Source organism: Dromiciops gliroides, chromosome 2, assembly GCF_019393635.1.
Source record: "Dromiciops gliroides isolate mDroGli1 chromosome 2, mDroGli1.pri, whole genome shotgun sequence".
Lineage (NCBI taxonomy): Eukaryota > Metazoa > Chordata > Mammalia > Microbiotheria > Microbiotheriidae > Dromiciops > Dromiciops gliroides.
This window is the reverse complement of record NC_057862.1, coordinates 181,176,159-181,199,101: the sequence shown is the minus strand read 5'-3', so window position 1 is coordinate 181,199,101 and position 22,943 is coordinate 181,176,159. Positions and strand designations below refer to the sequence as shown.

Genomic DNA, 22,943 nt, shown 5'->3' with positions numbered 1-22,943 from the left:
TATAGTTAACATAGACCTGATTGGTGGTTAGCATCCTTTACTTTGAACATTTACATGTCCAATAATATATACATATACCTATGTATGTATAATCACACATAGATACACATATATATGTATACATGTGTATGTATATTTTTTCTTCCAGAGACCAAACCACAAATTCAGCCTCTTGGCCATTTCTACCTTGCCTCAGACCATAAATAGACCATGAAATGAAAATGAAAACAGTTTCTTGTTGTTGTTGTTGTTGTTGTTGTTGTTGTTGTTGTTCTTGTTCTTGTTCTTGTTCTTCTTCTTGTAAAGGGAGAGCAAAAAAGAATCTCCAACCAAACCTAGGGAATAATGGCTTTTACTTTTTCAGTTTTAAAATTGTTCTGTATATTTGATGGTGAAAGCCAATGCTTGGATAATGGGATGTCTTCAGAATCACAAGGAGAGTGATCAGATTTTTAATCTTTCAATGAAAATGAGGTAGTCAAGAGGGAATGCTTATCAATTGTGAAACAAAAGCTTCCTCAAGTAGGATTTGGGAGAAAGAGTAAGAGAAGGGGAGATTAAAAATGAATGAAAGGAGAGGATATGAAAATTCAAACAATCTTTTAGGAGGAGATATTTGGAACAGCTTTAGTTTGTGGGTAGCTTACTGTAGTTCTTCTGTCTGGGTATTGTAGTTAAGACCCTGAAGAGAACTGTGTACCAACTGAGATACAATTTGGTGATAATAATATTTACCTCAGTGGATTGTGAGGGATGTGCTTGGCAAATGGCAAAGTGCTATTTTACTATCAACTATTATTATTGTTAACTTGGTTTGTTTGCTGTCATAGAGACTGGGACATATATCAGTAATACTTGCTCATTGGATCCCAGAGTGAAATGGTAACCTAATTGGATATTCAGTTCTTTGATAGAGTGGCAATATTGTATAGTAAATCCAGAATGGATTGGGAATCAAGAGGCCTGGCTTCTAGTTTTGGCTATATATATAACTAACTTGTTCTGTGATTTTGGTCAAATAAGTCAGTCTTACTTTTGTAGTCAGTTTATACATTAATTAGATGAGAGAGTTGGATTAAATGATTATTTTCAAATCTGCCATAGATTGTGTTTTTGATTTCTACCCTTAGTTATTTGTTTAGAATTGGTTGTATTTGAGGAGTATCTCAAAGAGGCAAAAATAAACAATTCTTTTGGGGATCTCAGCACCTGGAGAATTCTTAGCTGAGTTACAATGCTGATTATGTTTTCAGAGTAAGCAGAGCAACTAAAAATACTCTCCTTACAAGTCAGCTCAAGGAATCTTGATATGGTTTTTATTCTGCATGTTCTTAGTTGATTTTTTTGTTTATTATGATAGCATTAATTCCAGATCATTCATAGCCAGGGTTCTTCTCTGCTTACTTGCTTTCACAGTTTTATTTTTCTTAAACCTCATTGTCATCAGAGAGAAGATTGAGGAAGACCAATTAGGAAGTGGGAACTTTCATCTCAACTTAGCCCATTCTTCCTTACTTATTTGCTTTTTATTTTCTTAAATTCTATTATCACTAGAAAGAAGATTGGGTGGATGAGGTATTAGGAGGTGTGATTTCTCACTTCAGTTTTAGGCTTTTCACCAAGATATGACTAGATGAATCTGTTTCTAGAAATACTGAAGAAACAGTTGGAATAGATTGAAAAAAAACCTCCTTCCTAAAGGCTGGTGGGTACCTTCAAACCAGTATTTTCCAAACCTTTATTCAACACATGGTCCTTCTAACAACTTAAAAATATACAAAAGGAGTACCACTAATGTGTATACATAGACATATCCAGGTACATGCCAGTACTTCTTTACTTCATCAGGTAGCTAAATTAGTCTATTAAAAGACTTTTTCTTTTCATATATCTCTTCTATTACTTTATTGTCAAAAATTAATAAAAGTGGGGCAGCTAGGTGGCATAGTGGATAAAGCACTGGCCCTGGATTCAGGAGTACCTGAGTTCAAATCTGGCCTCAGACACTTGACACTTACTAGCTGTGTGACCCTGAGCAAGTCACTTAACCCTCATTGCCTCACCAAAAAAAAAAAAAAAAAAGAAATAAAATAAAATAAAATTAATAAAAGCCTGGGGGTGATTTGAATGTTAAATTGCTATCAGTAAGCATTAATAGATCTTCATATATATTGCAAGTGGGAATAGTTCTTGAGCCCCGGAGCTAATAGATGAGCATAATATTGGTACATTTCTATCTAGAAGTATTTGGTAAACCTCATCCTGCTCTTCATACTTTCCTCACTCTCCCTTGCTTTCCTCCTCCACCTCCAAGCACGCATATACTTGTATATATAGAGACATGTAATACATAATTCTGGAATTGTTTAGGATTATTAGAACTTTACAAATATTGACTAAGTGATTCAGTTTTTGCAAGTGTCATACATGCTGATGTTCTGCTTCTGATACCAGTGATCAAGATTAATTACTTTAATTTAAAAATAATTATCACTTTATTTTAAAAAAATAATAAACATTTTTATTTGTAGGTGTTTTTTTTTTTGCAGGGCAGTGGGGGTTAAGTGACTTGCCTGGGGTCACACAGCTAGTAAGTGTCAAGTGTGTGAGGCCAGATTTGAACTCAGGTCCTCCTGAATCCAGGGCAGATGCTTTATCCACTGTGCCACCTAGCTGCCCCTCTTATTTGTAGTTTTGAGTTCTGAATTTTATCCTTCTCTCTCTCCCCTATCCCTCCCTGAGGTGGTAAGCAATCAGATATGGGTTATACATGTGCAATTATGTAAAAAATTACCATATTAGTAACTTTGTACAAGAAAACTTGAATGAAAGAAAAAAATGAAAGGAAAAAATAGCATGCTTCAGTCTGTGTTTAATAAATATCAATTATTTCTTTGGAGATGGATAGTATGTTTCATCATTAGTCCTTTGGGATTGTTTTGGATTATTGTATTGCTGAGAATAGTTGTCATTCACAATTCTTCATCTGTCTCTGTGCACATCATTCTCTTGGTTCTGCTCACTTCACTATACATCAGTTCATACAAGTCTTTCCAGGCCTTTCTGAAATTATCCTGCTTGTCATTTCTTATAGCACAATAATATTCCATCACCATCACATACTATAGCTTGTTTAACCATTCCCCAGTGGATAGATATTACTTTGATTTCCAATTCTTAGTCACCATAAAAGCTATTAGAAATATTTTTGTACAAATAGATCTTTTTCTCCTTTTGGAAATATCTTTGGGATATAAGTCTAGCAGTGGTATTGCCGGATTAAAGGGCATGCACAGTTTGATAATCCTTTGGGCATAGTTCCAAATTTCTTTCCAGAATGGTTGGATCTTTTCACAACTCCACCAACTGTGGATTAGCCTCCCAGTTTTCCCACATCACCTGTAACAACCCATATTTTCTTTTTTGGTTATATTTTCCATTCTGATAGGTGTGAGGTGATACCTCAGAGTTGTTTTAATTTGCATTTCTTTGATCAGTAGTGATCTAGTGTATTTTTTCATATGATTATAGATAGCTGTGATTTTTTTGTTGTCTGAAAACTGCCTGTTCATATCCTTTGAACACTTACCAATTGGGGAATGACTTGTATTTTATAAATTTGACTCAGTTCTCTATATAATTGAGAAATGAGGACTTTATCAGAGATCCTTGTTTCAAAAATTCTTTCCCTGTTTTCTGCCTCACTTGTAATCTTGGTTACATTAGTTTTGTTTGTGCAAAACCTTTTAATTTTATATAGTCAAAATTATCTATTTTACATTTTGTTTTGCTTTTCATATCTTCTTTGGTCCTAAATACTTACTCTATCCATAAATCTGACACTTTATTTATTTAGTTTTTGGAGGCAATTGGGGTTAAGTGACTTGCCCAGGGTCATACAGTTAGAAAAGTATCTGTAGGGCAGCTAGGTGGTGCAGTGGATAGAGCACTGGCCTTGGACTCAGGAGGACCTGAGTTCAAATTCGGCCTCAGACACTTGACACTTACTAGCTGTGTGACCCTGGGCAAGTCACTTAACCCCCATGGCCCTACAAAAAAAAAAAAAAAGAAAAGTATCTGTGGCCAGATTTGAAATCAGGTCCTTATGACTCTATCCACTACATCATCTAGTTGCCCCTATTTTAATTTTTTTTCAGGGCCACAGTTATTTCCTATCTTTACTTTTTGATTCTTCTAAATCAAAGATTCTTTTTTTTTTTTTAAATTTTATTTATTTTTCCATTACATGTAAAGATAGTTCTCAACTTTTGTTTATACAAGCTTTCCAATTTCAGATTTTCCTCCCTCCCTCCCCTCCCTCCCCCCTCCCCTAGACAGCAAGTAATCTGATATAGGTTATATATATATACATAATAACATTAGTTCTATTTCTGCATTAGTCATGCTATAAGAGAAAAAGCAGAGCAATGATCAAAAACCTCAAAATAGAAAAAACAAAAAAAATGGAACGCTTCACTAATTTGCTTGTCATCCTTGCGCAGGGGCCATGCTAATTTTCTCTGTATCGTTCCAATTTTAGTATATGTGCTGCCGAAGCGAGCACTAAATCAAAGATTCTTAAACTGTGGGTTGTGACCACACATAGGTTACCAATTTGGGGGTTGCAAAAATCAGCAGTAAATGCTAGATTTGTACACCTATTTTATATACTTACATACCCAGAGTCAAGTAAAAATTTATTGTTCCAAAAGGGGTTAAAAGTGGAAAAATTTAAGATACCTTGTTCTAATCATTGACCCCTTTGGGGACTGGTAAAGAGATACAATATGTTCTCCCCAACAGGAAAAGAAAAAAGTTCTCTTATTTGCTCCGACTTTTAAGAGAGGTTTATTTTAGGTGAAAAACCAGCCTCTTGCATATGAGGTATTATGGATTTGAGGAATGAGAGGAATCTGAAGGCATAGATTAAAATTTTATCTCTGTGCTAACAATCTGTGTGATCTTGGTCAGGACCATTAGTGTCTCTGGGCTACATATTCTTTATGTATAAAATAAGGGAATTAGGCTAGATGATTTCTGAGGTCCCTTTTGTATTTATCTTTTTGTCCCTCTACTTTCAATTTCAACACAACTGAACTACTTATTATGCCATGAATGTACAACATTCTATTGGTTAGAAGGAAGGAAAGCTAGAACTATAGATTTTCAAATTCTGAAGGATGTTAGGAATCATTTATTTGAATCCCCATATTTACCTAACAAGGAGGTAAGTGTCAGAGAAATGACTTTGCCAAAAGATATGCTATGTAGTTACAGAATCACAGAATCTCAGTTGTAAGGGTTCTCATAAGCTATTTAAACTAACCTACAATCATAAGTCCTCTCTAAAATGTCCCCAACAAGTGGTCATTCAGCCTTCAGAGTAAGACCTCTAGTTAGGAACTAATGACCTTCTGAGACAATCAATTCCACTTTGGAGGTAGCTTCAACTGTTGAGAATTTTTCTTTACTTCAATCTAAATGTTCCTCTCCATGACTTCCATTTATTGCCTTCAGTTCTACCACCCTGGGCCATGTAATCTAATCCATCTTCCAGATCACAACATTTTCTTTATACAGTTAAAAACAATCATCCTGACCTTCATTTCTCTTCTTCAGGCTAAACATTCCCAGTTCTTTCAACTGATACTCTTACAACAATGCTAGTACAAGAACCCAGGACGCCTGAATAATAATCCACAGTATTTTCTACTATATCATACTGTTTCTCATGCAATTGCCAAGGGAGAATAAGTTGTTGTTCTTGTTACTCTTCTTGTTCTTATTCTTCTTTTCCTATTGATGTTGCTACTTAGTTTCTCTCTCTCCCCCTTGTTACTTTCTCCCATCTCTCCACCCAATCCCTGATTACTTCCAATAATAACTCATTTTTTTTGTTCTATGAATCTTTCTTTGTTCTTCACCTTGAGAACCATCATCTCTATGTAAGGAGATAGCTAGCATGTTCCATAATGAGATGTCTGGAATTGTGGATCATCATGGTCATGATATGAATTTTTAAGTCTTCTTTTAGAGTTGTTTTTATGGTATTGTCATTGTATAAATTGTTATGATTCTGTTCACTTCTCTTTACGTTATACAAGTCTTCTCACATTTTCTCTGAATCTATTATCTTCATCATTTCATCTAGCACAATTGTATAAAATTTTTGAGTAATTTTTTTAGTAGTGTCCAACTCTTCATGACTCCATTTGCATCTTGGCAAAGATACTGGAATGGTTTATCATTTCCTTCTCAAACTCATTTTAAAGATGAGGAAACTGAGGCAAATAGGGTTAAGTGACTGGCCAGTGTCACACAGTTAGTAAGTGTCTGAAGCTGCATTTGAACTCACAGAAAGGAGTCTTTCTGAATCCATGCCTGATGCTCTAGCCACTGTGCCACTTGGCTGTCCCATATTACATTCCTTGTTCAGTCATTTCAGTTGTGTCTACCTCTTCATGACCCCATTTTGGGGTTTTCTTGGCAAAGATATTGATTGGTTTGCCATTTCCCACTCCAGTTCATTTTACATATAAAACCACTGAAGCAAACAGGGTTAAATGGATGACCCAGGGTTAAACAGCTAGTAAGTGTCTGAGGCCACATTTGAACTTGGGAAGATGAGCCTTCCTGTTTGCAGGAGCAGCACTCTATCCACTGTAATACGTAGTTGCCCCTGTATTACATTACATTCATATAATATAATCTGGACATTTCTCAGTATATGGGCACCTATTTAGTTTTCAGCTATATGTTACCACAGAAAGAGGTACTTTTAACATTTTTTTGGACCAATACTACATTTTTATCTTTCTTTGAATTCTTTGGGTTGTAGGCTTCACAGTGCTATTTACAGGTCAGAAGGTATGAATATTTTAGTATTTTTGGGGCAAAATTCCAAATTATTTTCCAGTGTCTGTACCAATCCACCAAGAATGCATCAATGGACCTATTTACCCTCAACTCCTTCAAGAATTATAATTGTTCTTTTTTGTTAGTTCTAACAAGAACTTTTCTTTTTCTCTTATGACTCCCCCTATATTTCCTTTACAATCCTTACAATCTTACCCCTCACCCCACCTCCAACTCACTTCTGGGACAAAATAGGACATCAACCTTTACTTCTCACACTATTAATGTCTTTCTTGTTCTCTATCCTCAGATCATCTAATGTCTGTGATGCCAACTGTATCTATGGATGGAGCAAATGACTCTGTAGTAACTGAGTTTGTGCTGCTGGGATTGTCTGCTTCTTGGGAGATGAAGATTCTTCTCTTTTTGTTTTTCTTTTCATTCTATGTGGGAATTGTGTTGGGAAACCTCTTTATTGTGTTCACTGTAGTTTGTGACCCTTACCTACACTCTCCCATGTACTTCTTGCTGGCCAACCTTTCCCTCATTGATCTTGGTCTATCTTCTACCACAGCCCCAAGGATGATTACTGACATTTTTAGTGAACATAAGGTAATTTCTTTCTCAGGGTGTATGATACAGATGTTCTTTGTCCATGTCATGGGAGGAACTGAGATGGTCCTACTCATAGCCATGGCTTATGATAGATACACAGCCATCTGCAAACCTCTCCATTATTTGACTATAATGAGCCGAACAACATGCATTTGTTTTGTAGTGGCTGCCTGGGTCATTGGGGTGATACATGCTGTGTCTCAGTTTGTTTGCATTGTAAACTTGCCTTTCTGTGGCCCTAACCAGATTGACAGTTTCTACTGTGACTTTCCACGGGTTGCAAAACTTGCCTGCACAGATAGCAACTGGGTTGAACATGTGGTCACTGCTAACAGTGGGCTTATCTCTATGGGCACCTTTTTCCTTTTAATTATCTCTTACATCTTCATCCTTGTCACTGTGAGACACCACTCTTCTGCTGGTTTGTCCAAGGCTTTCTCCACACTATCAGCTCACATCACTGTAGTGTTTTTGTTCTTTGCTCCATGTTTCTTTGTGTATGTTTGGGAATTCCCCACCTTGTCATTGGATAAATTTTTGGCTATTCTTGATTTTGTTGTTACCCCACTTTTGAATCCTGCCATATACACATTTAGGAACAAAGACATGAAGGTGGCAATGAAAAGATTGAGCAGGAAAATTGTGAGCTCTAAGGAGACATCATGATGGATTTTATGAAACAAAGTCAAGAGATGCTTCAGGATTGTGCTGAGTGCTTCCAGACCTGGGTAGGGGGTATCATGTACACAGACACCATGCCCTTGGACACCCTAAGAAGATGTTTCAAATTCTGGAGGTGTAGCCATTTTGCTAATCACTGGGAATAGAGTAATGCCTTCTACTGCCACCTTCTACTTTGTCATGTGGAACATATAAAGAAGAGAATCAGAATTCTGAATTTAATGAATACGACATAATAAGTTGTCATATACCTAGTTCAGTGTCATATTGTAAGAATCCATACCTGAGATTATGCTTGGCTTGAGCTTAGCTATAAACATCTCAGGAAAATAATTTATTGTTCATGGAAATTCCATGGTTCCAATCTATTTAGTATGGGTTTATGTAAACCAGATAACATAAGAGTCCACACTCCTTATTTTTACATTCAATATTCTTCAGTTTATGACTGGTACCTATTTTTCCATTCTATTCTAGTACCTATTTCTTATTGGATACTGTTATTTTTAAAATGTTCTCTATTTCAAGAAAATCTACTTGACATGTCCCAGATGGGAATCTTATTCTTTGACCTCTATACTGTTGCCCATCCTGGTCTTAGCCATTGGTCTTCTCATCTATTCTCTCTCAGTCCAAATATTGTTAGGTCTATAATTCAATCCTTAATTAAAATATCTTTTAATGTTGTTTTTCTGATTTCTCAATGGATATTGAATGCATGATCATTTGATTGTATTGAATTCCTATTAGACACATTGTATTCTTTTTATTTTTTATTTTTTTGGTGAGGCAGTTGGGGTTAACTGACTTTCCCAGGGTCACACAACTAGTAAGTGTCAAGTGTCTGAGGCCAGGTTTGAACTCAGGTCCTCTTGACTCCAGGGCTGGTGCATTATCCATTGTGCCACCTAGCTGCCCTGACACCATGTATTCTTAATTTTTGTCTTTTAAGCTGTATTTTTTTCTAATCTAGGGATCATATTTCCTTCTGTTATTAATATGTTCCCTACTGGCTTATTTGCTTATACGCATAGTCTTTAACTGAGTTTTCTGTATTCTGAGATACTCAGTAATTTCAGTATTTTTTCCTTCTTATATTCTCATATTACTCACTGTCTGATTACTTCTCCTTTGATGGTGGTTCTCCTGGGGTCCAGATTCTAAAGTCCTCTCAACCTCCTGGGTAATTCATGTTTCAAAGACCTCAGTCTCTACTTTAAGTGACTGGGGCCAGGGGGAGGGTGGTAGTGGTGGGGAGAGGAGGGACAGATCTAGTGCCAGCTAGATGCTGAGCTTTCCCCCTCAGGCTTAGCAGAGTGCCACTCATGCACATACATATGTTCTGCCCCAATTCTCTCTGTTTCTCAGTTCTCTGCCTGAGTTCTTTTGCAGCACATAGAGCTCCTGCACTGGTATGCCAGCCTGAGTAAGTTGCTGTTTTTTATTTATTTGCTATTGGGAGGAGGGAAGGTAGAGTTCAATCCTGTTGCAAGCTAATATAGGTTAAGTTGTTTAGTCCTAGTATAGGAATGGGGCAGGTGATTAGAGGTTAGGGATTGGCCTTCTTTGCTGCTCATTCATTGAATTTTACCTCATTTTTGTACTGGGTTTCCTAGACCATGGAGATATCTGATATTGCTTTATCTCTTGCACATAATTCCCATTTTGGGGAGTTTTTTTAAGAGTCCTGTTATCCATAATGTAAGTTCTACTCAATTGTAAGCCCCCTTAGTTCAGAGAGCTTGTATCATTCAATTTTATATTGGACTTAATGATTACCACAATTTATCACACACAGTAGATTCCTGGGAAATATTTGTAGAAGAAAAGCAGGCAGACTGGAAGAAATGAATAAAGAGATACTGTTTTTTCCAATCAATGAATAGCTTAATTTGGATGAATAGTAATGACAAATTCATATTGATTTAAAAACTTGGTAGATTACATTTTCATCATGTTACTCTGTCCTCATTAGAGTTATATTCAGGTGGGGATGTTTCCATAGAAAGCAAATCAAATTCACAACAGCATTATCAAGGCTTTTAATCTAGAATATGTAAATTTTAATTTTCCTTGTTCCCTCATTTTTCCTATGTGTGGGAATAAGATCACCATAACAATAAAGCTACAAGATCCCAGAAACCATTTCATCAAGGAAACACTTGATTCTGTCAATCAAAGGTGGCTAAGCATAATCTATGAAAAATGAAAATGGAATAGTTTGTGCATTATTCTCTATTCAAATAACAAAAATTAGTTGCGAGAAAAACCTGTCATTTCTAATCAATGAAGATAGCAGGACCACCATATTCCAGTTAATTTTCCCCACCATTAAATTGTTGAATGGGGAATATGCCTTGCTTTCTGGTCTGGCTAAAGAATGTCTAGGGGAAACAACTGTTACACAGAATAGAACTTGCCCAAATCCTATGTGGATATCTGAAATCCTTTCTTGTTTGATTAGGGTGTCCATCCAGAAACAAGTTTCACAAAACTTGTAAAGATATGTCACATCATGGGCTAGGATACTTAAAGCATTAGAGTTATATTAGATGCAGTGAAGCACTAAGTTGACTTGTGTTCCTCTTATATGTATTTACCAGGTTTTAGCCTTATTTCACCAAATTTCAAGGACTACTTTTACTCTCATTCATACACTGTTAAGGAGCACCTAATTAATATATGAGAAAACACAAGACTTTCTATGTTCAGGGTATTGTCATACCCTCTACTAGCCTCTCATTCAAGAAAATCCAGTGGTTTCTTTTCTTTCTATGGTTTTTGGTACAATAGGTATCTGGTATTACATTGGATAGGATTCTGGGTCCTGAGTCAGAAAATCCTGAATTCAAATCCAACCACATACTTACTAGTTGTGTGATCCTGGGCAAGTCATTTAACCTCTATTTATCTCAGTTCCTCCAAGTGTAAAATGGTGATAATAATAATGCCTACATTGCAGGGTTGTTCTGTGGGTCAAAGTAGATAATATTTATAAAAACAACTTAGCACAATGCCTGGCATGTAGGAGGTACTATATGGGAACTTGCCTGGAACATAGCAGGAGCACAAGGGCTAGGCCTCAGAGAAGGCAACAGGGACATTGATAGCAGCTTCTGAAGCTGTCAGCTGAGAGAAAGGAAGGGGTTCAGATGTCTGGTCAGAAAGAGATTATAGGGGACACATTGCTGGCACTGGGTGTAGCTGGCTTTCATTGGCAGCTCTGTAGACCATAAGCAGTTCCAGGTTGCAGTTCCAGGTTGGAGAAGAATACTTTTGATTGGTCACAAGGGAAAAGGGGCCTTGGTCTCAGTTTCAAAGCAAAAAGAAGCATTAGCTTTTATGGCTTTAAGAGAGTCACAGTCCCAGGGACAAGATGAACACTAGTATTTGCAGCTGTAAGGAAGTAGGGACCCTTCCTGGGTAAAGATCACATCTATTCTCAGATCACATCACCTTAGAAGCACTGAAAACATGTAGACCTCCAGAACTAGCTCCTAAAACAGAAGCCCGAAAAAGTCTGAAGCTTGGGACAGTGCCTCCTGTAATGTTTAAAATCTAATGTGTGTCCTTACCGCCCCCCCCCCCAGTTTTTTTTGGGGGGGAACTAGCTAAGACTTACTAATAAATTCAGCAAGAATTTAGGCTTTTAAGCATTTATTAAAGAGTAAAGATAACACATGGAGTACAGCCTATCTCCTTTCCTATCTCTCTCTGCCACCAACCCAAAGTCCCAGAATGAAAAAAGTGATCCTCAGCAGCTTCTCCCAGAAGCCCCCTGTGAAACAGGAAGCAAGGCCGTCCCCACACACAGTTCCAAGCTAATTGGCTGGTAGCATTGATTGACATGACTTACAGGTGGTTCTATAGATGTAACTTCCATACCCCAGGCAGCTTCCAGACGCTTAGTCACATGCTTTCTTTTCAGGGGGGCATCATCTTGGTTCTCAATGTTTTTCTCAGCAGGGGGTGGCACCCTTATTGCCACCCCCACCCCGTGCTTCATCAAGAAACATTGTTTCCTTACATGAAACAATAATATTACAGATACTTATGATTAACAAAGTAAAGGGAATGAAAAGAGAGAAAAGAAATTGAGCGATGCATTAACAAAGGCTAAAAGGGGACACTCCCCTTTTAGGAGGTAGACATTACAAACAGAGAAAAACTAAAGGGGGCACTCCCTTTAGTAAGTGGACATTATAAACAGTGTATACAATGGGGAAAGGAAAACAGGAAAATGTCCATTTAAGCCTTTGGAAGTCTTTTCTCAGATGATTCTTGGGATGTCCTCTGGGTGTAGTGGAAAGGAAGTCTTTCAGGTGTGGATGCTGATGATCAATTAACAAGTCTCAGGTGTAGAGTTTTGGGTGTGATTGTAAAGTCCCTCAGGTGTTTCAGATCCTGGTAATCAGCTGGGAAAGTTTCCTACAAAATTGAGCTTAACACAATTTTAAATAGCTTTGCCAATAATCAAATCAAACAATAAGAGCAGTAAAAATAGTATGTCTAGAATTAATTTACACTTGTCATGGTAATTAATTTACCAAGTGTGAGAATCAGGGTGCCACCCCCTGCTGAGAGAGACATTGTGAGAACCAGGGTGATGCCCCCCTGAAAAGACAGCATGTGACTAAGCTTCTGGAAGCTGCCTGGGGTATGGAAATTATATCTATAGAACCGCCTGTAAGTCATGTCAATCAATGCTACCAGCCAATTCGCTTGGAGCTGTGTGTGGGGACAGCCCTGCTTCCTGTTTCATAGGGGGCTTCTGGGAGAAGCTGCTGAGGATCACTTTTTTCATTCTGGGACTTTGGGTTGGTGGCAGAGAGAGAGAGAGGAAAGGAGATAGGCTGTACTCCATGTGTTATCTTTACTCTTTAATAAATGCTTAAAAGCCTAAACTCTTGCTGAATTTATTAGTAAATCTTAGCTAATTTCTTCCCCACACTGGGGTCAAGTCAGGTGACCACACACTAGATTTTAAACATCACACTCCCAAGTCCTAAGTGAGCAGAGACCAACTTTAATATAAAATTCAAAGTTGGGGGCAGCTAGGTGGCACAGTGGATAATGCACTGGCCTTGGATTCAGGAGGACCTGAGTTCAAATCTGGTCTCAAACTGGTTTAAGATCCAGTAGGAAAAATAGAAATTGAAAGAATCCATTGATCACTTCTTGAAAGAGATCCTGAAATGAAAACTTCCAGGAATATTATAGATAAATTCAAGAGCTCCAAGGTAAAGGAGAAAATATTGCAAGCAGTCAGAAAGAAAACATTCAAATGTCATGGGAGCACAGTCAGGATCAAATAAGATTCAGTAGCTTCCACTTTAAAGGAGTGGAGGTTGCTTGAACCTCATTTCCCCCCTATTGATTCAAAGAGGGAAGAATATATATAAACCAACTCAGTTGGGCATAGAAATCTATCTTACCCAATAGGGAAATAAAAGGGGAAGGGGCTAAGAGATGGGGGAGAGGATGATGAAAGGGAGACAAAATTAAGGGATGCAGTGGTCAGAAACAAAATAAATTTTTGAGAAGAGTCAGGAGAGAGAAAAAAAGAGAGAGGGAGAGGAAGAAAGGGGGGAGAGGATAAACAGAGGAAAATAGTATGGAGAGTAACATATAGTTAGTAATCATAATTGTAAATGTGAATGGGATGAGCTCACTCACAAAATGGAAACAGATAGCAGAATGCATTAGAAATAGAAATCCAACAATACATTGTTTACAGGAGGCACATTTGAAACAAAAAGAAATACACACAGAGTTGAAAATAAAGGGCTAGAGCAGATTCTATTATGAATACTGAATGTATAATAATAATAATATAATAATGAAAGTGAAGTAAAAATGAGAGGGGTAGCAATCATGATCTGAGACAAAGCCAAAGCAAAACTAGACCCAATTAAAAGAGATAATTAAGGAAACTATATATTTCTAAATTAAGTAATGAAGTATTTAAGGAAGTAATGAAAATTTCAAAAAATTCAACAGCAATTTTTTTCTGATAAAGGTCTCATTTCTCAAATATATAGGTAACCAAGTCAAATTCCAGAATTGATAAATGGCCAAAGGATATGAAAGACAGTTTTCAGAAGAAAAATTAGAAGCTATTGATAGTCATTGAAAAAATGCTATAAATCACTATTGATTAGCGAATGGCAAATTAAAACAACTATGAGCTATCACCTCACATCCACCAGAAATGACAAATGTAGGAGGAGATGAAGAAAAATAAGCATATCAATAAACTGTTGATGGAGTTGTGAATTGGTCCAATCATTCTGGAGAACAATTTGAAACTATGCCCAAAAGGCTATAAAACTGTGCACAATCTTTGATCCAGCAATACCACTACAGGGTCTGTACCCCAAAGAGATCAGTAAAAAAGGAAAAGACTTATATGTACAAAAATATATATATATTTTTTAGTGAGGCAATTGGGGTTAAGTGACTTGCCCTGGGTCACACAGCTAGTTAAGTGTTAAGTGTCTGAAGCTGGATTTGAACTCAGGTACTCCTGACTCCAGGGTCAGTGCTCTATCCACTGCGCCACCTAGCTGTCCTTCTAGGGGCTCTTTCTATAGTATCAAAGACTTGGAAATTGAGGGAGTGATCATCAAATGCAAAAAAAAAAAACCCCAAAAACCCAACCCAAACCCAATTAAAAAAAACCATGAAAAAATTGTGTTATATGATTATGATGGAACACTATTAGAAATAGATAGAGAACCGGCCCTGGAGTCAGGAGGACCTAAGTTCAAATCTGGTCTCAGACAGTTACTAGTTGTGACCCTAGGCAAGTTACTTAACCTTGATTGGTTTCAGAAAAATGAAAACAATATGGCAAGACCTATATGAACTGATGCAAAGTGAAGTAAGAAGAACTGGGTGATCATTGTGCACAGTAGCAGCAATCTTGTAATTAACTGTGAAAGACTTAGCTTCTCTGATTGATACAATGATCAAAGACAATTTCAAATGATTTATTGTGAAAATATGTTATCTGCCTCCAGAGAGAGAACTGATCAACACTCAGCAAAAATTGAGGTATAATTTTTTTCTTTTTTGCTAATATAAAAATTTGAAATATGACAAATTTTGGCTAATATAAAATATATTTTGTATAATTTCACATGCATAAAGAAGTGATATCATTTTGTTTGCCTTCTCAGTGATGGGTTTGGTGGGAGAAAGAAAATTTGGAGCTCAATTTAAAAAGAAAGGATGTTGGGGCAGCTAGGTGGTGCAGTGGATAGAGCACCAGCCCTGGAGTCAGGAGTACCTGAGTTCAAATCTGGCCTCAGACACTTAACACTTACTAGCTGTGTGACCCTGGGCAAGTCACTTAACCCCAGTTGCCTCACTAAAAAAAAAGGATGTTAATAATAAAGAATATTTTTAGAAATATTTTTCCTTTTAGAAAAAACAAACAAAGATGCATAGTCAAGTAAAACAAGACAAAGGAAAAACAAGACACGAGTATTTACTGAGGACTAGCAAGCTTTTCATTATAGAATCAAAGACAGCACTGAGAATAACCTTAGAGCTAGGTTTATTTGTTCAATCTCTTTATTTTTAAGATGAAGAAATTGAGGCTGAGGGGTTAAATGATTTGTATAATGTCATAAAGAGAGTATGAGGGTATGATGAAGTGAAAAACAAAGTTCTCTGTCTTGAAGCTCAGAGATGATGACAATGGAAACAAAAAATAAACAAGACAAGTGTTTATTAAGCACCAACTATGCACTAGACATAGTGCTAAACATTGAAAGTACAAAGAAAGTCTTGAAAGAACTTACAATCTAATGATGGAGATGATTTAAAAAAAACTACATGCAAACATGATAAATACAGGATAAATTAGAAATAATCTTCGAGGGAAGGCAATAATATTATTGAGGACCAAGGAAGGCTTCTTGCAGAAGTTATTTTATTTGATACCTGAAGGAAGCCTAGAATGTTAGGAAGTATTGATGAAGAGCAAGAGATTTCCAGGTCTGGAAGATAACCAGTGAAAATGTAGAGTTGGCAATTGGGTAGAGTAATCTATCTAACCCTGCAGGAAAGGAGGAGAAGAGGATAAGGGGAGCAGGGGTGAAAGAAGGGAAGGCAGATTGGGGGAGGGGGCAGTCAGAAGCAAAACACTTTTGAGGAAGGATAGGGTAAAAGAAGAAAGAAAATAGAGTAACTATCTTAGGAAGGGAATAGGATGGAGGGAAACACAGCAATAGTAACTGAGAAAAAATTTTGAAGCAGAGGCAAGAACAAGGTAAGATGATGATGACAACCGATTGATTGATTGATGGATGGATGGATTGAATGATGGATTGATTTAATGATTGATGAATTGATGATGATTGGATGAAGATGAGGATTGATTGATGAAGACTGATTGATAATGAGGACTGATTGATGATGAGGATTGATTGATGATGATGATTAAAAAGTATGAAACTGTGAGGGCCAAAATTTTATATATGGAGCATTATTTGGGTGATGCCTTAATATTGGGGTCCAGGAAATGAGGGACCTTTTAGGTTTAACCTCCCCTCTGAACTGCCCTTTTTAGATATTTCTCCCAGGCCAATAAGAAAGGAGCCTCTAAGTTTTAGTTCACAAAAGGATCAGATTTTATTACTTGGGAATTAAACAACAAAGGTGAAACTAATAAAAATCAAAGATAAGGAAATAGGAAAATAGAAATACAGGTAGATATTCTTAACTCTAAACTTAGCCTATGCAATCCCCAAGGTGTTTCCTATTAAGCTAGTTCAAAGGAATTTAGGGTTTCCTGTCATTAACTCACCAAACACCTGAGCAACCCACCCGACTGAGAACCAGCATGCGCCACCAGGTCAGCAGTCACCACACTGAGAGGGCGAACTAGCATTCCAGAAGTGACTCGAGAGCTAGCGTTCTGGAAGTGCCTCAAGAGCTAGTGTTCTGGAAGTGCCTGGAGAGCTAGCATTCTGGAAATGCCCTCTAACCTCCCTTCAGGGAGCATTCAATCTTTTCTCCCCCAAAAGGGGAGGTCCTTCAAAAACTGCCTATACCACAAATAATTTTTACCACAGTACTTACTTTGATGGGCTATTGTGAAGAAAATTTATTGTCAGGTATAAGGTACTATATAAATCTTATTTATTACTGTTGCAATAATCAACCTCATGGGTTTATTGTAAGGAAATCTCTTTAAATTACTATATAAATGTAGTTTAGTATTAAAAAAATGATGATAAGGATGCTATCAGAAAAACCTGGAAAGAACTATTTGAGCTGATGCAGAGTAAAATGTACTGTATAAAAATAACAGCAATGTTGTAAGATGATCTGCTGTGAATGACTTGGTTATTTTCAGCAGTGCAGTGATCCAAGACAACTCTGAAGGACTTATGAAAAATGCAATCCATCTACAGAGAAAGATCTGATAGTATATGAATAAAGATTGAAGCATATTTTTTGCTAGTTCCTTTATCTGAAGTTTTGTTTTTGTCTGTTTTCTTTCACAACCTGACTAATGTGGAAATGTTTTGCATGACTACTCATGTATAACTTATATTGAATTACTTGAGTTCTTGAGAGGGGGTTGGGGGGGAAAGGACTAAGAGAATTTGGAACACAAAGTTTTAAAAATTAATGTAAAAATTTGTTTTTACATGTAATTTGGGAAAATAAAAATTCTAAATAAAATATTAAAAAAAGAAAATGTAGAGTTGGGAGATAGAATGCATTATGTGAGGAATAGCAGGTAGACCAATGCCATTGGATCACAGAGTACATGGAGTGGAGCATGGTATAAGAAGACTGAAAAGGTAAGAAGGGAAAAGGTTATGAGGGATTTTATAAGCCTAACAGAGGATTTTATATTTGATCCTGGAGGTTATAAGGAGCCACTGAAGTTTATTGAAAAGGAGTGGGTATGTCATATGATCAGACCTGAACTTTAGAAAGATTAATTTGACAACTGAGTGGTGGATAGATTGGAATTGGGAGAGACTTGAGACAAGACAACAATCCAGTAATTTATTGCAATAGTCCAGGCATGAAGGCATGAGAGCCTTCATCTATGGGAGAGAGAGAAAGGCAGACAGACAGACACAGAGAGACAGAGAGAGACATGCACACACAGAGACAGACAGACACAGAGAGACAGAGAGAGACATGCACACACAGAAACAGACAGACACAGAGAGACAGAGAGATTACTGTAACATTACAGAGAAGAAATATTCATCATACATTTATGTGTCTTCCCTAATCAAGTTACATCAAAATGAAAAGATCTCAAAAAAAAAGAAAAAGAAAAAGAAAAAAAAAGAAAATACCTCAAAAGTTAACTTGTTAATACCATGGTATACTATTCTTCACTTCCCCCTGGAGACAGCTGAGTGAAGTCAAATGAGCCCTGGACAAAGAATCAGAAGACTCAAGATCTAGCTCAGTCTAACTTGCTTTGTGACCTAGTAATTTCACCTCTCTGAGCCTTAGAGTCTACAATTTAACTGTTCTGAACCTGCAGAACCTCCCATTTAGATATTAATAGCTGAGTCCTTCAGTAATCTACTCAAGCTCTACATGCACCAGCCAATCGATCCAAGTTTTGGTCTATAACTTGAAGTGCTGAGACAGGGAGGGAATTAAGCAGACCTTATTTGAGATCACATCACTTTAGTTGAAAGGCCCCTAAAAGGTTGCAAGTCCCCCATCTGAGCTGTGAAAGTGGCAAAAGGACCTAAGACAGAAGCTCAGGCAAATATCCCCCTCCTGTAAAAAGTATGCAGAAACCAACACTAATAAAAAATTTAAAGTCAATAAGGGAGCAAAAAAAAAAAAGAGTGAGCAAAAAAAAGAAATCCCACTATAAAGAAATATTAGGGAGATATGCAAACTTGACACAAACTCAGAAGAAAATGGCTCAAAAGTGTATACCAGCAAAGCCTCAAAGAAAAATTCAGCTTGGTCACAAGTATAATAAGAATTTCTAGAAGAGTTAGAGCAAATTTTAAAAGAAAGAGCAAAAGTTATTTTAAAAACCAAACAAGAGTGGCAGAGAGAAAAAAAGAAAAGGAAGAAGAATAAGGGAATAAAAATACAAAAAGAGAATTAGCAGTGTGGAAAACAAGGTACAAAACCTTAATGAAGAAAACAACTCCTTGAAAATTAGAATTGGGAAAATGGAACCTAATGAATGACTCCATGATACACCAAGAAATAATAGAAAAAACTGAAGACTGAAAAAGTAGAACACCTGAAATATCTAAAAAAAACCTAACCTGGAATATTATGGATGAGAAATAATTTAAAGAATCATTGAAGTACTCTGAAAGTCATGAACAAAAAAGTCTAGATATAATATTTTAAGATGTAATAAAAGAAAACTGCCCAAATATCTTAGAATGTCAGAGCAGAGTAGAAATGGAAAGAATCTACCTCATGAAAGAATGGCCTCTTCCTGAAAGAATGGTTACCTCCTGAAAGAAATGGCCAAACAAAAACTTCAAGGAACACTATAGCCAAAATCTGAAGCTCCAAAATCAAATTTAATATACTGCAAGAAGTCAGAAGAAAAAAATTCATGTACAGAGGTGTCATATAAAGGATTTAGTAGTCACCTTTCTAAAGGAACAGAGAGTTTGCAATACAATATTACACAAAGCGGAAGATCTAGGCTTATAACCAAGAATAACTTTGTTAGAAAAACTGATTATAATTCTCCAGGGTAAAAAATAGAGGACTTCCAAGACCATGAGGAAAAGACCAGAGGTAAGTAGAAATTTGACATCTGGAAGCATAAAAAATAAATATGAATAAGCAAACCTAAGTGTCTGAACAAAGTTAAATTCTTTACATTCTTTTATGGGGAAATACATGGCCTCTCAGAACTCTACAATCATCAGGGGGTAATAGAGGAACTGGGAGTGATTCTTTTTTGTTTCAATGATCTCAAAAGAAGAATGGAAGCAGTAGGTAAGAGGAATATACTGGGAAAGGAGGGAAGGGAGAGTAATAATGGGCAACATTATTTTACCTAAATGGGTTGCACAAGTCAATGTTTATACAACAAAGGGAGATAATGAAGAATGGAAATGGATGACACTTGAACCTCATTCTCATATGTATTGGTAAAAGGATGGAAGAATACATACATACATACATACACACACACACACACACAGAGTTCAGTAAAGACTTTATCCAATAGGAAAATAGGAAGGAAAAATTTTAAGGGAAAAGGGAGGAGATAAGAAGAAGAGTAGATTAAGGGAGGAATTGTCAGATGCAAAAGAAATTCTTAAAGAATGAATGGGAAAAAAAGAGAAGAAAAAGTATAAGAGAATAAGATAGCAGCAAATACTCATTGAATAATCATAATTATAAATGTGAATGGGATGAATGCACCCATAAAATGGAAAAGTATAGAAGGCTGTATTAGAAACCAGAATCTAACGATATGATGTTTACAAGAAAAATAGAAACATAACTATACACTCAGGTAAAATAAGGAGCTGGAATAGTATCTACGAAGTAAAAACCAAAAACCAAACCAAACAAGTAAAGTAATGATGATCTCAAAGAAAAAAAGCAACATCAAAGATAAACCTAATTAAAAGAGATATATAGGGAAACAACATTTTAATAATACTTACTATAGACAATGAGTTGATATTAATAAAATATGCATATAGATACTAAATGAAAGACCTGAATATAATTTTAGAAAAGTTAGATATGATAGAATATTGAATGAGAAGAGAAAGAAGCATGCCCATCTATACATACTTCTTCACAAAAAGTGACCATATATTAGGGTATAAAAATCTCATAAACAATTGTAGAAAATCAGAAGCATTAAATGCATCTTTGACAAACCATAATCTCATAAAATATATCAAATAAAAACCTCTGAAGAAAAGATTAAAAGTTCCTAAAAGAAGTTAAATTAAACTAAACTAAATAAAAGTTACTAAAAGAAGCTAAATAACTTAATCCTAAAGAGTGGGTGGATAAAAAACAAATAATAGAAATAATAAATAATTGTATTATATATAATGGCTACAATGTGTGGTGAGTAAATGTAATAAAAGTAAACTGAGGTACATACTCGAAGCAAAATCAGTTCATTATTACTATTAACAAAGTAGGTCATACTTACCACTACAGTAAAACCAGAATACCCAAAGAGAAGGGGGGGGACTTTATTGACATGAAGAAATAGAGGGGGGTGTGGGTAGTTTGGGAACATTACAATAGGCTATACTGTGAAAAGTAGGTTGGCATTCAGGTGTGGCTAATCATGCCCCCCTCTGACAATTAAGGAATGATAATTATTTTAATATTAATTGTTTTTATCTGCATTTTTTAATCTTGGCTAGGAAATGAGTGCCATCAGGTTTGCTGCCCTCTTGGGGGAAGATCAAGTCTCCCCTAATTGTGCAAGGACAGGAAAGGACAGATAATACGTCTTTTGGGGATGGCAGCATATTAAGCCAGTTGGGGCATACATATTACATGTAGATGTCCCATGTTCAACATGAATGATACCATTTTTTTCAACCTCACTTTTTTTTTTTTTGGTGAGGCAGTTGGGGTTAAGTGACTTGCCCAGAGTCACACAGCTAGTAAGTGTCAAGTGTCTGAGGTCAGATTTGAACTCAGGTCCTCCCGAATCCAAGGCCAGTGCTTTATCCACTGCACCACCTAGCTGCCCCCTCAACCTCACTTTTAAACTAATTCATAGAGAAAACTGAATTTCTGAGTAAGTTCAGTTCAGGAAGATATCAATACAATTCTAAAAATCAATATGGCATAATAACAGTTACATTGTAAAATCAATACAGTAGAAATAAAGTAGAAATCAATTAAGATTAATTTCTCCCTTTTAACAAATGAAACAATATACCAAAACTTGTAGGATGCAGCCAAAACAGTACTTAGGGGAAAATTTATATTTTTAAATGTGTTCATCAATAAAAGAAAGGGCAGATCAGTGAACAGGCCATACAACTAAAAATCTTAAAAAACTGTGAGAAAATAAAGGGATTTGGCAGATACTCAAAGGCTCACCTGGAGATTAATCTAAACTGATTGAATTAAGTGAGAGTGATTGATTTTGCTGATTAGCCTACTTCAAGTTAATTAGATTGTAACCCCACCTGGCTGGCCCTTAAGGAGGTATTGTTCTCAGAAGCTAAGGACTTGAACTCAACTTGAGACCACCTTCAAGTCCAGTGAACCAATGGATTTGGATGATGCCTACCAATCAGCTTGAAGCAGTGTGTAAGGACTGCCTCTGCTCCAGACCTATAAAAAGCTTCCACACTCAGTTTGAGAAGTTACAAGTGAATTCTAACAGTTAAAGAATTAGTAATTTTTTTCTTTTCTTTTTTAAGAACAATTAATTTTAATACTACACAACTAGTTTTAAAAAATAGGAAAAGAGTTCTAAGAAATACCTTCAATGACACAAATGTATTCTTGATACCTAAACCAGGCAAAATTGAAACAGAAAAAGAAAACAATACTCCTTCCTGTAAAAAAAAAAAAAGTGGGGACAAATAGGAACCTTAGAAGTCAACTAAATAAACTAATTGAAGTAATGAACAACTTCAACAAAATTAAAATATTTGAAATAAACTCACAGAAATAATTTGCATTTTTCTATACTACTAAAAAAAACCCAGCAGGAAGAGATAAAAAGAGAAATTCCATTGAAAATAACTACACGGGGCAGCTAGGTGGTGCAGTGGGTAGAGCACCAGCCCTGGATTCAGGAGGACCTGAGT

The 22,943-nt window shown here is 36.3% G+C and overlaps 2 protein-coding genes and 1 non-coding gene across 3 annotated transcripts in view; 2 read left to right on the top strand and 1 right to left on the bottom strand.

Annotated features, from left to right (window-relative positions):
• The window catches only part of LOC122742619 (olfactory receptor 4F6-like), a 76,888-nt gene that overhangs the window by 40,434 nt on the left and 13,511 nt on the right, over positions 1-22,943 (top strand). The gene's annotated exons all lie outside the window — the stretch shown is intronic.
• Positions 4,458-4,564, bottom strand: LOC122744769. The gene has a single exon (XR_006355116.1). It is a non-coding gene; the product is annotated as a U6 spliceosomal RNA (small nuclear RNA).
• LOC122742618 (olfactory receptor 4F15-like) lies at positions 7,174-8,136 on the top strand. The gene has a single exon (XM_043986965.1). The coding sequence runs from the start codon at positions 7,174-7,176 to the stop codon at positions 8,134-8,136; it is 963 nt and encodes a 320-aa protein (XP_043842900.1).